General features: G+C 37.9%; 1 protein-coding gene across 2 annotated transcripts in view; it reads right to left on the bottom strand.

Moving 5' to 3' along the window:
• The window catches only part of znf800b (zinc finger protein 800b), a 29,274-nt gene extending 12,432 nt beyond the window's left edge, over positions 1 to 16,842 (bottom strand). Inside the window, exon 1 of one of the 2 annotated variants that reach the window (XM_057856081.1) lies at positions 16,519 to 16,842. Coding sequence is in view for 1 of the 2 variants with exons in the window: in XM_057856080.1 (XP_057712063.1) it covers positions 16,207 to 16,249 (43 nt within the window). In the remaining variant the exon portion in view is untranslated. Of the gene's footprint in view, positions 1 to 16,206; positions 16,482 to 16,518 lie in introns of those variants that run through there. The other variant, XM_057856080.1, reaches the window with a different exon arrangement.
• Between the last annotated feature and the right edge of the window lie 1,537 nt (positions 16,843 to 18,379).

The raw sequence follows: 18,379 nt of genomic DNA on the forward strand, positions 1-18,379 counted from the left end.
TATTGTTCAGGGGGCCAGACCAAATGTGGAGGCGGGCCGTATCTGGCCCGCGGGCCGTAGTTTGGGGACCACTGACATAAACAACTACATACTGTATTTGAAATTCAAGCGATGCCTCCCTCTAGTGGGCGTATATTGCAAACATGTAATCGCAAACTTAGTTTCAAGCAAGGGCGTAGGTTTGCACAGGGACGGTAGGGACATAACACTACCAACTTTTCAGGATACTCAAATTGTCCGCATCAACTTTTAAGCTACCTTATTTGCATTTTATAATGAGTTCAGTTATATAAGGCGGAAAACACTCAGGTGACTTGAAGTTCTGCTCTGAGACCCCCAATTTGGCCAAATTTCAAAATTGTCCGATATGCATGTGTGATACATCAATGGAAACCTTAAAATCTCCATTTTCTGGGGGAAGAAAAATTTTGAACAGGACGGCATTTAAAAAAAAAAAAAAAAAAAAGTTTTTTAAACACTAAAACCCTATCTGGAGTTGAGAGCACGAAAGAGCAGAATTACAGACGCCATGACTTTAAAGAGATATTATCGCGTATTTACCTTGTTTTGATCCAAAAACTCCATATAGCATGTATCAAGTGTGTCAAGACACAGTTGTTAATGCCCACAGCTGGATTTTGGGGGGATTTTATGGTTGAAACATAGCAATATATCAAGGGTCGCGATGCAGAAATCCCAGACATCAAGGATTTTCTTTTTCATCTTTTTACCCTTTAAAAGTTTTTTTTTCAAATTTTCTTTGGATCGATTATTTATCATCTAAAATATCGGAGAAAATGCGACATTAGCCCCAAAAAAAAAAATATATATATATATATATATATATATATATATACAACTAAGCAATAGTTATGATGTAGATATCCGTGACTTTTTTACAGACGCCAGTTTTTTTCATTGTGACGTCATTTGTTTAAAAGTTTAAAATATGCGAGTGAATAATTTTTAAAGTTTTTGTTTTTTTCACGAAATATTAGACATCAATTAATGAATGCAAGCTAAAAATGACAGACATTTTGAATAATAAATATAATTAATTACCTTAGTTTTATGGCTGGGTTAAAACAAAAGCGGTTGCGCGACGTCTGTAAACGGACAAATTAAAAATAGTTCGGGGGCTTAATGCGCCATGAATCTGCTATGGCAGCATATAGACACATTGTTCTATTGTTCTATCATTGTTCTTTTGGCTTAAAATACAGCAGTTATATTTTAAAGAGGAGTGCAAGAGCAGAAACTGCTTTTTCTGTCTTGTCTGTGTTTTCCGCCATAAGCAATTTAGATTGCCTTCCCATATGTTGTAAGGATACAACTGACCCTACCATTATTGAGAAATTATTTTCATTATGTTAAGACTTATATGTACTCCTTTTTCACTTGCTGAATGTGCTAGTCCAATTGACCATTTCCCCCCTCAAACTCACGTTTGAGTGGCTGATGACTTGATCCCCCCCCACACACCCACTGACCCGACGAACCTCGCCAACAAGCCGCCTCATCCGCCCCCTTCAAAGAGGAGGGATATGAGAAGTTCTTTTTTTTTTCAGCCAGCAGCAGCCACTGTAAGTAATGTAAAAAGACGTCAATGTTATGGAGCTGGGGAACACACCACTAATTTTGCTACTGAAATTTTGCCAACAACCTGCATCAAAATTTGCATAACATTAAACTGTGTGAATTTGCTAACCTGCAAAACTCAAGTAGGAAGCTGCTTAGAGAGAAGTGTCCTCCACTTTTGTATGTGTTTTCAGCTGTTAACGTTAATTAAACAGTGAGAAATGTAGTGAACCGAGGTTTACCCCCTTTTGCCCAATTTTCATTTTTATTTTGTTTTTGTCTTAAAGCAACAATTGGTAACTTTTCAGTTTTGGTCAATCTTAGCGACATTGGTGGACAAAAGCGGTAGTTTTTTTGAAGACTGCGTTTCCCATGAGGACCAGCGCATGAGCGCATAGTGTCTTCCTATGAGGGGCGTAACAGAAAATAATTTAGAAGCACTGGTATAACTCAATACAGATTTATTTTGCAATGATCAGCTAGCCTATCAATTAATTAGGTTCATATTTGTGAGAAATGTAGCCCTGAACCCCGCTCACCCAATCTGTTTGGTCTTATTAAAGTCCCGTCCCCAGCAAAAAGTGCAGGTTATGCTGTTATATCGTCCCTACCAATATTGAGCCCAAACCTACACCATTGGTTTCAAGTCATTAATTTACATTCAACTCATATTTGTGCCATTTAAGAAGCAATCCAGCCTTGCTTCTTTTCCCCAGTCTAATTAAACTAGTTGTAAACGCCATAATAGAACATGTCAGGCTTCCCCCCTCCTTATCCACCATCTGTGTGTATGCGTCATATTTAATTATACCATTAAAAATGATGAACTGGCAAGATAAAGGTGTGTAATATGAGTGTGATAACGGTGTTTTTTTAATGATTACTTAACGATTCATTCAACACTAAAATATTAGCCAAACGTACAGACAAAAAAACTAATCTGCTTGAATACACAGTAGTCAGACATATTAAGAGTTGTAGTTTACGACTGAATCCAACAGAGGGAGACAAAGCTGTTTCCTTTCATTTTCTTTTTTAATCTGTGTGCCCCTCAACCCACAAAATGTAAAGATTAGTGGTAGAGAGATTACTGTATTCTAGGGGTCGGCAACCCAAAATGTTGAAAGAGCCATATCTGACCAATAAACAGAAAACAAATATGTCTGAAGCCGCAAAAAATTAACAGCCCAATAATGAAGGCAACACATACTGTATGTCTCTATATTAGCCTACTATCAAAATGACTAAATTGGCTACAGATATATGAGCCTTCAAGATTAAATGTTTATTTTCCCTGCAGCGCTTCCTATAGAATGATACACCACGTGACTACTCTGTTGTACGATGCCACCTCAACTTTAACGTCATCACAATATTATGACAATGTTATTTTTCTAATATTATTAGAAAAATGTTTGTGTCATGTTCATACGGAGTTCTATATGGGGACATCGACAGAAATAGAATAAATTTGAGCAATCTAGGCACCAGAAACTATCTGGTGCGCACCAAACACCAGAAACTATCTGGTAAACATTATATAGCATTACATAGCATATGATGCTAATGTTTACAACAATTGGCTAGTTTGAATACTATATCATGCTAATGTTTGCAACAATTGGCTAACTTGCATAGCAAAAGTCCACTAACTTAAATGCTATATAATGATAATGTTTGCCAGAAACTATCTGGTGCGCACCAAAAACTATCTGGTAAACATTATATAGCATTACATAGCATTTAATGCTAATTAGCATATAATGCTAGTGTTTACAACAATTGGCTAGTTTAAATGCTATATAATGCTAATGTTTGCAACAAATGGCTAACTTGCATAGCAAAAGTCCACTAACTTAAATGCTATATAATGATAATGTATACCAGAAACTATCTGGTAAACATTATATAGCATTACATAGCATATATTGCTAATGTTTGCAACAATTGGCTAGTTTAAATACTATATAATGCCAATGTTTGCAACAATTGGCTAACATGCATAGCAAAAGTCCACTAACTTAAATGCTATATAATGATAATGTTTACCAGAAACTATCAGGTGGGCACCAGAAACTATCAGGTGCACATTAGCATTATATAGCATTTAAGCTAGTGTTCTAGTCAGTTAGCTTAAATGCTATATAATGCATTATAATTAGCATTATATAGCATTTAAGCTAGTGTTCTAGTCCGTTAGCTTAAATGCTATATAATGCTTGTGTTCTAGTCCGTTAGCTTAAATGCTATATAATGCTCATGTTTACAACAATTGGCTAGCTTAAATGCTATATAACGCTAATGTTTACAACAATTGGCTAACTATCATAGCAAAAATCCAAGAGCTTAAATGCTATATAATAATAATGTTTACCAGAAACTATCCGGTGTGCACCGGAAACTATCCGGTAAACATTATATAGCATTACATAGCATATAATGCTAATTAGCATATAATGCTAATGTTTAAAACAATTGCCTATCTTAAATGCTTTATAATGCTAATGTTTGCAACAATTGGCTAACTTGCATAGCAAAAGTCCACTAACTTAAATGCTATATAATGATAATGTTTACCAGAAACTATCAGGTGCGCACCAGAAACTATCAGGTGCATATTAGCATTATATAGCATTTAAGCTAGTGGACTAGTCCGCCAGCTTAAATGCTATATAATGCTCATGTTTACAACAATTGGCTAGCTTAAATCCTATATAACACTAATGTTTACAACAATTGGCTAACTTTCATAGCAAAAGTCCAATAGCTTAAATGCTATGTAATGATAATGTTTACCAGAGACTATCTGGTGCGCATTATTATCATTATGTAGCATTTAAGCTAGTGGACAAGTCCGCTAGCTCAAATGCTATATAATGCTAATGTTTACTACTATTGGCCAGCTTAAATCCTATATAATGATGATGTTTACAACAATTGGCTAACTTGCATAGCAAAAGTCTACTAGCTTAAATGCTATATAATGATAATGATATAGCCAGAACCAGAAACTATCTGATGCGCACCAGGAACTATATGATAAACATTATCATTAGCTAGCTTAAATGCTATACACACATAGATACACACCCATATATATATATATTACACACACTGTATATTACATGCACACACACCCCTTACTTACATCCTTTGGGAAGGAAAAATATGACAATGCAGCCCAGTGCTGACTATTTATGAGTCAAATACTGTATATATTTAACTACTTTCGTCAGGCTTGCACCCCATTTTAAGCCTCCAACAAAAAACACAGCGGTGCCTTTGTTTACAAGTTGAATTTCTGACTCACATTCAAGGCAAAAAATATCTCATAACTTAGGAAACACTCAAAGCAGTACAATTTTACTTTGTAAACATATTGACACTGAGGCATAAAGCCCACAACTTATTGTTCCATTTGCACCAGTGGGCTTGAAAAGTGCGAAACCATATATTTAATTAGCCCCAAAACTTTTTTATTTTGGCCTTTTCCAATAAAAACAACCTCAACAAATGTGCACTGCAAATATACATGTCGTTTGACCATGGGCCTTTTAATGTGAGCAAATGGCTCATTTATTGCAAGACGATGTTGAAATACGTCTCACATATCCACCTCCAACTCTTGCAAGTTACATAATTTATGAGCCAATACGTGATGCTGCATCCCTAGTGATAATCCACAGCATGCACAAACCCAAGAGACAAAAGTACAAATGCTCAAGGCCTGAGAAGGAAGCAGTGCTTTCTGCTTCCTTTTGACTGTGAGGAAGCATCCAGAAGCCACTTCCTGCTAAAGAAGCAGCACCACACTTAGTGGCCAATGATATGGAAGGTGGATGCAGAGAGGATGTGACGTTTTCTCTTCGCAAATATGGATCAGTGTGTACAATTGAGACTTTAAAAATGGATGCTAGGCCAGCTAGAAAGGGGGACCAGGCAGGTTTGCTGTCTTAGCCCCACATTATTTGCTCTGTAAATTGAACCCTTGGCCCAAATGATAAGACAGGATATATCAATATAAGGAGTGATAGTTAATAGTCAAGAACATAAAGTAAGTCTATTTGCAGACGATATTATGATTTATTTAAAGAACCAAAATTATTCCTTTTCATACCTAACACAAATACTTGATACATTCGGTTTGCTTTCGGGTTATAAAATAAACATACAGTCCCTGACAAGTCTTGTCGCTTATCCATTTTGTAGAAACATTTGCTAATAACCTGATTTTTAATTATTCAATTGGTTTCAGAAATGGCTCACATGAAAGCCTCCCAAATGATGTTGAATGTACAAAAATATGTTTGTTTCCCTGAAAAAAGATTTATCATTTAATGAAGATCAAATTTTGGCAAGACAAAAGTTTTGTCGCCTACAGAAAGTCATGTGAAAATTGAACAAAAAATGTACTCCAAATATAAAAATATGTTACATAACATACGCGAATTAAGTAGTAGTGCTGGGAGATCCAAATTTAATATTTTGTATGACCTCCATGGGATTCGGGAAGGATTCATACAATTTATTGATGAAGTCATCAGGAACATCAAAGAAAGCAGTCTTGCATGCCTCCCAGAGTTCATCAACATTCTTGGGTTTCGTCTTCCATGCTTCCTCTTTCATCCTACCGCAGACATGCTGAATGATGTTCATGTCTGGTGACTGGGTTGACCAGTCCTGGAGGATCTTGATCTTCTTTGCCTTGAGGAACTTTGAGGTAGAGATTGAAGTATGCGATGGAGCTGCAGAATGTGTCCCTTTTTATGGTTAGGAATGTAAGAGGCAGCTAAGATTTGTTGATGCAATTGTCAGGGTGCAGACAATTAAGCCTGTGAAAATGATGGACGCAGGAAAAGTGGCAAAAAGTGGATTTTTCAGATGAATCTTCCATTGAATTACACCACAGTCGCCGCAAATATTGCAGGAGACCTACCGGAGCCCGCATGGATCGGAGATTCACTCAGAAAAGAGTGAAGTTTGGTGGTGGCAAAATCATGGTCTGGGGTTACATCTAGTATGGGGGTGTGCAGGGTGGAAGGCAACATATATCGTCTGAAATATCAACAAATCTTAGCCGACTCTTACATTCCTAACCATAAAAAGGGACAAATTCTGCAGCAGGATGGTGCTCCATCACATACTTCAATCTCTACCTCAAAGTTCCTCAAGGCAAAGAAGATCAAGATCCTCCAGGAGTGGCCAGCCCAGTCACCAGACATGAACATCATTCAGCATGTCTGCGGTAGGATGAAAGAGGAAGCATGGAAGATGAAACCCAAGAATATTGATGAACTCTAGGAGGCATGCAAAACTGTTTTCTTTGATGTTCCTGATGACTTCATCAATAAATTGTATGAATCCTTGCCCAACCGCATGGGTGCAGTCCTTCAAGCCTATGGAAGTCATACAAAATCTTAAATTTGGATCTCATAGCACCACTACTTAATTCGCTTATGTTATGTAACATATTTTTGTATTTGAAGTACATTTTTTGTTCAATTTTCACACTACTTTCTGTAGGCGACAAAATTTTTGTCTTGCCAAAATTTGACCTGTATGTCTTCATTACATGATTTTTTTCAGTGAAACATATTTTTGTACATTCAACATCATTTGGGAGGGTCTTAACTTTCATATGAGCCAAGGGCGTAGGTTTGGTCTCAAAATTGGTCGGGACGATATGGCATAAATAACCTGTATGCACACTTTTTGCTGGGGACGGCACATTCTTAGAGTTGAAACGAATACTCGAGCAACTCGAGTAACTCGAGTTTAAAAAAACAGCCGAGTAATTTTATTCACCTCGAGGAATTGTTTAATTTTGCCAATTGTCCGGACTACTTTTAATGCGGGACAACGCGCTGACGTCACCTGCGTAGAGGAAGAAGCAATAAAAAAATAAAAACTTACCGCAGCCGACAGCCGCTACAAACTACGCCGACGTTGCTAAAAACTACGCCCGCATGATGCTAGCGTGGTAGCAGGTACTGTTCGATGCGTCTCATAGATATCGAATGCATTTAGGACTAGATGCGAAATGACAGACTTGGCCGCGTCTGGGCAGCGTTAGTAAACAGCCGCCATCTTTAAGCAGTAGACTTCTCATCGCTAATAAATAATGACATCACATGCTCACGTAACGTTAGCCCTTCGGAGGGCTAGGTTTCTATTGATTATGACCACTGTCGATGCGTGGCGAACGTGTCTTACATACAGGCTTTATTTAATCTGTAAAAACACAGCGCTGTAGAGTGATGAGGGTGTAAAATGAAAACATTATAAAGCTAACTGTCAATTTTAGCTCAGTAGTCATTGCTGAATAAATGTGCTCCAATACAGCAGGTATCATACATGTATTTTGAACACTGCAAAAACTCAAAATCCTACCAGTACTTACAGTTTAGACTAACTTAAAACTTAACTTAAAAATAGCTTGACACAAATGGAAACTAAATTGAAACACGTGGGGAAAACACATACTGTAGCTTTGAAGTGATGTGTGGTATCAAGCGTAATTACATTTTTAGTTAAGAAATATTATACATATATATACATATACATATATACACATATATACATATATATATATATATATATATATATACATATATATACATATATATATACATATATATACATATATATATACATATATATACATATATATATATAAGGTCTAGAAGTTTTTTGAGTGAAAGCAGTGAATTTTTTTTTCTAGTCACATCTTAGATGCAATTGTGGGCTGTTTTCAACAATTTTGCTATAAACTTTTCAGTGAAACATATTTTCAACATCATTTGGGAGGGTCTTAGCTTTCATATGAGCCAAGGGCGTAGATTTGGTCTCAAAATTGGTAGGGACGATATGGCATAAATAACCTGTATGTACACTTTTTGCTTTGGACAGGACATTCTTAATGATAATGCAAAATAAATCTGTATTGACTTAAACTAGCTTTTATGTGTATTGGTTCGGCCTACACCATTCAATTCAAACCTTAAAAAAAAATACTAAAGGAGCATTTTGAAAACTTCCAGAATTTTTTTTCGGATTGTATGAGCAAATTTAACTTGCATTATTATTTGAACATAAATTACATTAACATTCACAAAAAACAGAAACTTGTTAATCATCCCTTAACTATTCAGGAATGCAAAAAAAAAAAAAAATTTTTTTTAATTGTCTTAATACTCAACATTGCCTCAATAAAGAAATTAAATATAACTGAAAATCTTCTTTGTCAGGAAATTACAAAATTAAATCAATAAAAATTGAGCCGTTTTCCAGGTAAACTACTGCTTTTATCCACAAGCACAACCAAACAAAAAAAATAAAAAAAAATAATTAAAGCTTCTGTGGGGTGCTTTAAGACCACATACATAAAATTAAAATTGGAGAGAAAGGGGTAAAACTCAGTTCACTACATTTCTCACAGTTTAATTAACGTTAACAGTAGAAAACACATAAAGGAGGACTCTTTAAGCAGCGACCTACTTGACTTTTGCAGGTCAGCAAGTTCACACAGTTTAATGTTATGCTAATTCTGGTGCAGGTCAGACTTTCAGTATCAAAATTAGTGGTGTGTTCCCCACTTCCATAACATTGACATATTTTTACATTTCTTACAGTGGCTGCTGTTGGCTGGGGGAAAAAAAAAACTTCTAATATCTTTAATATCTAATGTGTGAGTGTCTGTGGGGTAGTCCAAGTCATTAGCCAATCAAATGGACCGGCACATTCAGCAAGTGAAAAGTCTGATTGGTAAGTCTGAACATGATGAAAATAATTCACTTGATAATGATGGGGTCAATTGCAACAATAAAAACATATGGGAAGTGGTGGAAGTTGGTGGGGACAATGTGAGCATCCTAAAAAGCTGCTAGTGTCTTGTCCCTACCGTCCCTATGCAAACCTACGCCCTTGATATGAGCCATTTCTCACACCAATTGAATATTTAAAAGTAAAAAAGGTTTTTCGCAATTGTTTCTATAAAATGGATAAGCGACAAGACTTTTGTCAGGGACTGTACTTGACATGGAACAGCTAACATATAGGCTAATGATAAAAGAATATTTGTTTTGGAAAATCTGGGGGAAGTGGCTGACTTACAGGCAAAAATGGGTATAATATGGAACTCTTGACTCATCATGATAGAGGGGAACTCAGGCTCATTTGGTGCTCATTAGTTATATTTTCCTTTATGTTTGGTGTTTATTCGGTGGTGGGGAGTGTCGTGTCTGTTTTTGTGAAAATTAAAAATAAATTTTAAATATTTTTTAAAAATGGATGCTAGCGGTCAAGTAGTATAAAATCAGCATCACCAGTTGTACTAAACGAATAGCTTTTGTCTGATTAAAATGTTTATTTAAAGTAGTGCTGCAACGATTAATCGATTAACTCGAGTATTCTATTAGAAAAAAAAAGTAGGGCTGTCAAAATTATCGCGTTAACGGGCGGTAATTAATTTTTAAAATTAATAACGTTAAAATATTTGACGCATTTAACGCACATGCCCCGCTCAAACAGATTAAAATGACAGCACAGTGTCATGTCCACTTGTTGTGTGTTTTGGTGTTTTTTCGCCCTCTGCTGGCGCTTGGGTGCGACTGATTTTATGGGTTTCAGCACCACATGAGCATTGGGTAATTATTGACATCAACAATGGCGAGCTACTTTTTTATTTTTGATTGAAAATTTTACAAATTTTATCAAAATGAAAACATTAAGAGGGGTTTTAATATAAAATTTCTATAACTTGTACTTACATTTATCTTTTAAGAACTACAAGTCTTTCTATCCATGGATCGCTTTAACAGAATGTTAATAATGTTAATGCCATCCTGTTGATTTATTGTTCTAATAAACTAATACAGTACTTATGTACCGTATGTTGAATGTATAAATCCATCTTGTGTCTTATCTTTCCATTCCAACAATAATTTACAGAAAAATATGTCATATTTTATATATGGTTCGAATTGCGATTAATTACGATTAATTAATTTTTAAGCTGTAATTAACTCGATTAAGTATTCGAGTATTCGTTTAATTATAGTGGCGTTGTCATGGTTTGTTTTGAAAGTGCTTGCATTTAGTTGTATCTATTTGGGTGGATACACTGCCCTCTAGTGTGCCTCATTTCACATGGCTGAATCCAGCTCATCTCTGTTAAGACCAACATGAGTTTTTGTTTGAGCGTTTTTTTTTTGTTTTTTTTTTAATGCATTTCTAATTTAGTTTATAAGTATATTTAACTGTTTTTGGGGGCATATGTGTTAGAACCATTTGTTAAGAGCATGGTAAACAAAAAAACAAAAAAAGTTAGCATTTTATAGAATTTAAGCTAGCGGACTTTTGCGAAGTAAGTTAGCCAATTGTTCTTTTGTTGTACATAGATCTTTTTTTTAATACTGTTTGAGGCTCAGCTCAGGTATTTTCATTTTATATGTTCCTTATCCGCTGACTTGATTATTCGAACTAAGTCATCGATTAATCGACTACTAAAATAATCGATAGCTGCAGCCCTATTTTGACACTGCAAAAACTGAAAATCCTATCAGCGTAATGACATTTTTGGGTAATAAATATGATTATTTTTTTTTTCTTTTTAAATAAGATCTGGAAGTTTTTTGAGTGAAAGCCGTGAATTTTTTTTCTTTCTAGTCTCGCCTGAGATGCCATTTTTGGCTGTTTTCAACAATGTATATCGAAAATAAAGACATTTATTGTCTGAAAATGGTTCAATCTTAGGTGAAATGTCTTGTTTTCTCATACAGTATATATTTTAGGGCTGCAGCTATCGATTATTTTAGTAGTCGATTAATCGATGAACTAGTTAGCTCGAATAATCGAGTAATCGGATAAAGAACATGAAAAATTAAAATACCTGAGCTGAGCCTCAAACGGTATAAAAAAATAATGATCTATGTACAACAAAAGAAAAATTGGCTAACTTACACAGCAAAAGTCTCCTAGCTTAAATGCTATATATATATATATATATTTTTTTTTTACAATGCTCTTAACAAAAGGTTCAAACACATTTCCACAAAAAATGGCTAAAGATATCTATAAACAAAATTACGAATGCATTAAAAAACATTAGCTCAAACAAAAACTTAGCTTACGGTGGTCTTAACAGGGAGTAGTTGGATTCAGCCATGTGAAATGAGGCAGACCAGAGGGCAGTGTATCCACCCTAATCAATAAAACTAGATGCAAACACTGTCAAAACAAACCATTACATAAACACTTTAATTAAACGAATACTTGAAACAATGCAACAAGCAACCTTATTTGCATTATATAATGACTTCAATTATATAGGTAATTTAGACTGTCTTCCTATATGTTGTAAGGATAGATCTTATCATTATTAAATGAATTACAGTACTGTCATTATCTTCACTTACACTGACCGATTTTCACTTGTCGAATGTGCCAGTCCATTTTTCCCCTGAAACGCACGTTTGATTGGCTGATGACTTGAACACCCCCCCCCCCCCCCTTACACACACACCCATTCATAGGCCGACAGAAATACAACATACAAGTTTTTGTTTCCCGCCAGCAGCAGCCACTGTAAGTAATGTATAAACATGTCAATGTTGTGGAGGTGGGGAACACTCCACTAATTTTGCTACTGCTACAGTGCTTCAAGTCGAATTTACTCACTGAGATTTCGTGAAATAAGAAAAACAGCTAGCTGAAAATAAGCTTAACAGACTTATTTTAAGCAAAAAGTTTGTATATTTAACCTTAAAAGAAAAACTTGTCAGAAATGTTCTTATTTCAAGAATATTGTTGAAAACACTATTTGAATGAATTTTCTTGTTTTCGGTGAAAGATGACCAACTTTTAGATGTATGGGCTCAATACGAACAAATGGTAATATTTAAAGTGGAAGAATCTGACGCATTAATCTGTTAACTATACTTTAACACTCAAAAAAAGATGGAGAAAATTATTTGACCATCGGGCTGCAGCTATCGATTATTTTAGTAGTCGATTAATCGATGAACTAGTTAGTTCGAATAATCGAGTAATCGGATGAACATGAAAAAATTTAAATGGTATAAAAGATAATAATAATAAGGGTCTGCATACGTACAACAAAAGAACAATTGGCTAACTTACATCGGAAAAGTCCACTAGCTTAAATGCTATAAAACAGTAACTTTTTTTTTTTTTTTTTTTTTTTACAATGCTCTTAAATGGTTCAGACACATATTCCCACAAAAATTGGCTAAATATACCTTTAATCTAAATTACGAATGCAAACATTAGCTCAGACAAACATCTAGCTTATGTTGGTCTTAACAGCGAGCAGCTGGATTTGGCCATGTAAAATGAAGCAGAATTGAGAGCAGTGTATCCACCCAAATCAATGAAACTAAATGCAAACACTTTCAAAAACAAACCATTACAACTTAAACGAATACTCGAAGCAGCAAAATTTAATTCTAATCTTTTTTTCTAATCGAACACTCGAGTTAATCGATTAATCGTCGCAGCACTATTTGACTAGATTAAAAAAAATCTATATCAGATTAAGACATTATAAATTTGCAGTGTGAAAGTTAGTATAGGTCAATACAGATTTATTGTGCATTAATCATTTAGCCAAGGGGTACCTAAACTATGGCCCACGGGCCGGATACGGCCCGCCTCCACATTTGGTCCGGCCCCCTGAAGATTTTTTTTCCCCCCAATAGTGTTATTTATTTCCTGGCTTTTTTCTGTGAAGAACCCAGAGAGGGTTATTGGTTATTATCTATTTAATCAATAGCATTAATATATTATATTATTTTTATTTTATTTACATTTGTTCCGTGAAGAATCCAGAAAGCGTTATTTGATTGTGGCTTTCTGAAAAACACTAACTTTTTACATTTAGGCATTCCTGCAATTGTCACACTTTTTCTGTTACAAACCAACCCGGCCCCTCATCAGAGAAGGGAAAAGTTATGTGGCCCTCACAGGAAAAAGTTTGGGGACCCCTGATTTAGCCTAACAATTAATTAGGTTCATATTAGTGAGAAATGTAGCCCTGACACCCATTCACCCGATCTGGTCAAATTAAATGTCCCGTCCCTAGCAAATAGTGTACATGCAGGTTATGCTGTTATATCGTCCCTACCAATATTAAGGCCAAACCTACGCCCTTGCACCAACCCTTCCCCCCAGGCCATTTGGGGGCCCTAAGCAAAATAATGCCAAGGGGCCCATATTTTTGGCCCACCATTTCGTCACAGTGTACTGTGAAACCCATACATGCAATCCAACCTATATGTCCATATTTTGTATATTAATTAGGGTTGTTCCGATCATGTTTTTTTGCTCCCGATCCGATCCCGATCGTTTTAGTCTGAGTATCTGTCGATCCCGATATTTCCCGATCCGATTGCTTTTTTTTTGTGCTCCCGATTCAATTACAATCATTCCCGATAATTTTTCCCGATCATATACATTTTGGCGTTGCATTAAGAAATAAATGAATAAAACTCGAATACTGTACTTGTAATACTGTATTTGTTTATTATGACAATAAATCCTAAAGATGGTATTTACATTATTAACATTCTTTCTGTGAGAGGGAACCATGGATTGAAAAACGTGTGACTTTGTATATTGTGACTAAATATTGCCATCTAGTGTATTTGTTGAGCTTTCAGTAAATTATACTGTAGCCATGCCCAAATGCATGATGGGAAGTGGAACCATGACTGTGCGTAATGCTACCAATTCATATATCTTCTCTGCATTGGGAAATAACATAAGGTGTTAAGAAAAAGATCAATTGCTACCTTGCTTCCCCACATTGCTTCCCATGATATTTTTAATCGTAGGGAGAGGGATTGTAAGGCTTTAGCCAATTAAAGGCTGCAAAGGCTGCCAAAATTCACTCTACTCATTTTACGCTGCCCTTTATCTCTCTATATAGGTAGAACGGCGCCATTACAGATTGAGCGCGACAATGCGTGAGTGGGTCGTGCAGCGCATGCATTAATTGCGTTAAATATTTTAACGTGATACATTTTTAAAAAAATTAATTACCGCCGTTATCGGGATAAAGTTGATAACCCTACCTTAAGCCTAAACTAAATACTCTGGATGAGTGTAACATATTATGTCTGTAACGTTAAATACAATTTGAAAACGATTTAAAAAAAAATATATATATATACTGTATATTAAAAAAAGGCATGGCCGATATTTTTTTGATTCCGATACTTTGAAAATGACATTAATCATATTTTGTTGCACTGCATTCTTCAAACTTCTCACCCCAAATGATTGTTAGTACTTACAGTAGATAACGCCAAACCTTTTTCTAAAAGAGGAAAAAAAAAATTTAAGCTTGTAATCAATTATCAAAACTCACAAAAGTCAAATGAAGCAAACTGTAGTAAACAAAATAGAATATAAATTAAACAATTGCCAGATTGCCCCCTATATGGGCTCCCTAGTGGTCAGGGGCCCTAAGTAGCTGCATAGTCTGCGGATAGGCTGGACCGGCCCTGCTTCCCCCCCCAAAAAGAAGGTGGCTCAACCATACTTTACTGCAAGTATAGTGATGACCAGTAGGGGCGAATTTTGAATTAAAGTGTGCAGGGTTTTTGTTTGTTTGTTTTGTTTATGTGCTGCGTATCAAGATAAAACGCGTCTAATTGAAAGGCGTGTTATGGCACTTTTGGCTTTCCATAGTACAGAGCCGTAGCCGGGTTTCGAGCGCTTTTTCCGGCTTGACGCCGCCTACAGAGTGGAAGTGTTGCTGGTGGTTTGCATTTCTCAGAGCCGCGCCAGTCCGGCTATATTGAGGCAAACCACTGGGCGATGATCGCGCGTGGACTCAAGTTGATCAGCTCGAACACGCTTTGGTTGCATAACTCGCATTAAACTTAAGATGTGGAAAATGTCGCCATCGATCCAGCATGCGCTGGTGTTGTGGAAGCATTCAAAGTAGTGGAGTGGCCTCGCCGTGGTGGTGGTGGCCGCTAGGACGCATGCACTGACTGATCCGGCAGGGGTGGGGGACGGCCGTGGGGGGGCAGCCCGAGTGGGACTTAGGAGCGCATTGACGAGCCATAAAGGGGGCCGGCGCGGTGACTATTGTGTCCCTTTTTTGTGCCCAAGGGTCCCAACTATTTACAAAAGGTTGGCCGGTGCTTAGTTGGCGGTTGGGCCAGCTGCGCAAAAGCGGCAGCGCCGTCGCGGTGCTTGCGCATCGACCGGACTTCCCCACTTTTTGTGCAAACTCTCGCCGCTCGTGTTTTTGCGTAAAGAAGCAGCGAGGCAGCGCGCGAGGTCGTCTCCTCTGCCGGGGGTACGATTAGCATCGGCCCGCCTATTTTCAGCCCAAGCCCATCTCGAAATGTCCTTTTGCACGCGAACATGGCGTTTGAGAGCAACAAAAAGCGGGTTAGCTCGGCTCGAAATGCACCTTCCGCGCCATCGTGCTGGAGGCCCCCTTCGTAGCGACTGCAGCATGGCAGCGTAAAAGACGAGCTCGAAAGCACGCACAAACACCGAGTAAACACCACGATCGCCTCGCGAAATCGCTCCGGGCTCGTTTCGCCCGACCGCGGCGGTGCTAATGTGCGCCAAAAGCCCCAGCACCATTACCAAGAGGCGGCAGCCTGGCGCACAGGACCAGTGACCCTTCCATCTTTGCGCGTCCTTCCACCGCACGAAAGCGTCGACGAGCCGCCGCTTCGAGCGCCGATCTGGCGTTAAAACACTGCGCCCAGGCCGCGTGGCCACTCCGCGGGGCTTAGCGAGGCGTGCGCGGGCTGCCCGGAGCCCCTGGAAGCGTGCTCGCCGCGGCCGGGCAGAAACAAGAGGGCGATGACGCCATTTTCTGGAAAAACAAGCACGCTCGGGAAGGCGCCCAGAGCCTTCCGTGCATCGCCACAGGGCCACAAAATAAACGCTTACCGTCGATCTAGTGGATTGGGGCTGCCGGCTGCCGTGTACGAGTGCCGATTCGTCGGATCCGGAGTGTGCTCTGTGCGGCCGGCCGGTTCACTCCTCCCAAGTGAAGTTGCACTACGAGCCGCTGCCTTTTGTGCACCCAGAGGAGCCTCTCGGGCGCCGAGCGAGCGAGGCTGCCTCTGCGCAAAGGTGCACCTTCTTCCCCCACCCCCGTCCCGAGACGAGCGAGGGTGACAACACACCGGGATTTCAAAGAAGAAACAAACTAACAATACGGCACAAAAAGACGTCAGCGCGACGAGCCCTTAGATTGCTTTTGTGACTTAATCCAAAGGCCACACACGTCTAGCGCCAATTTGTGTTGCCCCCAAAACGCGCAAGCGAGCCTTTGAGAACTCGAAAAAGACGCTTTAGACTTCACGGGGAATAAAACAAAACAAACATTTACGCATTTAGAACAATCAACATCAACTATTTAAAGCATGTCAGCAAAACTCAATGATAGTACAGACAACATTGTTTGTGTAAACAACCACTAACAAGTTAAAAGTATGTCAACAAACAACAAAACTCTTTGATAAACCCTAAAATTTGACTCCAGTGTAAACCATGACTCTTTAGCACTCAAATGCGTAAGCGGATTTTAAGGGGGGGCCAGCCCCCCGGTCGCCGAAAAGTGTCAGTGCATGTAATTGACTATCCTATATAAATATAAAAGTTGTAAAGCAATAAAACTGCAACAACAACAAAATATTTTTTTTAACAGTGGCGCCACCAGGGGGTGGTCAGGGGTTGCCGCGGCCACCCCACTGGCCACCCTGCTTGCCAGTATATCGTTAGATTGTTGTAGCATCAATTATGCATTTCAACCTGTTTTACGAAATTTCCGGGTTCGCAGTGAGTCAGTAACACGCACACTTTTGTAAAATACATGACAATCTATATCTAGCGTTATTTTTGTGTTTGATTTGTTCTTTAACCGCAGCGCGTAGCATTATTGTTTTGTTTGCTTTCTTCCTTTTTCTACATTCACAAAAGTTGCATTTGCAATTTCTAATCAATAAACATTGTCTATTTTGCAAAAGTGTGCCTGTTGCTGACTCACTGCGAACCTGAAACGAAATTTCTTTCGCAAAAGTGTGACCGTAAATTGCGTAAAACATTTGCCAGGAAAATTTCATAAAACACAACCCAAAATGAATGCATTTATTTTGTTTTGTTAAATGTAGGGCTGTCAAATTTATCGCGTTAACGGGCGGTAATTTTTAAAAAATTAATCACGTGAAAATATTCATCGTAATTAACGCATTCGCGGTACGACTCATTTACACGTTGCCGCAAACAGCCTACAATGGCGCCGTTTTACTTATATACAGAGATAAGAGGCAGTGTCAAGTGAGTGGAGTAGATACAAGCATTCATTGGGGCCGTGCTTTTAATTGGCAAAAGCTTTGTCATCTCTCCCACAGCAACTATATATATGGAGGGAAGGGACGTGGCGAAGAATGACAGGAGTTGATCTTTTTCTTAACACCCTGTAGTGTAGCGCAGAGAAGATGTAGCATTTGCAGCCACCACACACAGTCATGGCTGCACCACTTCCCATCATACATTCGGGCAGAACAGTTAAGTCACTACAGTATCATTTACTGAAAGCTCAACAAATACACTAGATGGCGATATTTAGTCATAATATACAAAGTCACATTTATCCTTTAAGAATTACAAGTCTTTCTATCCGTGGATCCCTTTCACAGAAAGAATGTTAATAATGTTAATGCCATCTTGTGGATTTATTGTTAAAATAAACAAATACAGTACCTATGTACAGCATGTTGAATGTATATATCCGTCTTGTCTCGTC

Source organism: Corythoichthys intestinalis, chromosome 13, assembly GCF_030265065.1.
Source record: "Corythoichthys intestinalis isolate RoL2023-P3 chromosome 13, ASM3026506v1, whole genome shotgun sequence".
Lineage (NCBI taxonomy): Eukaryota > Metazoa > Chordata > Actinopteri > Syngnathiformes > Syngnathidae > Corythoichthys > Corythoichthys intestinalis.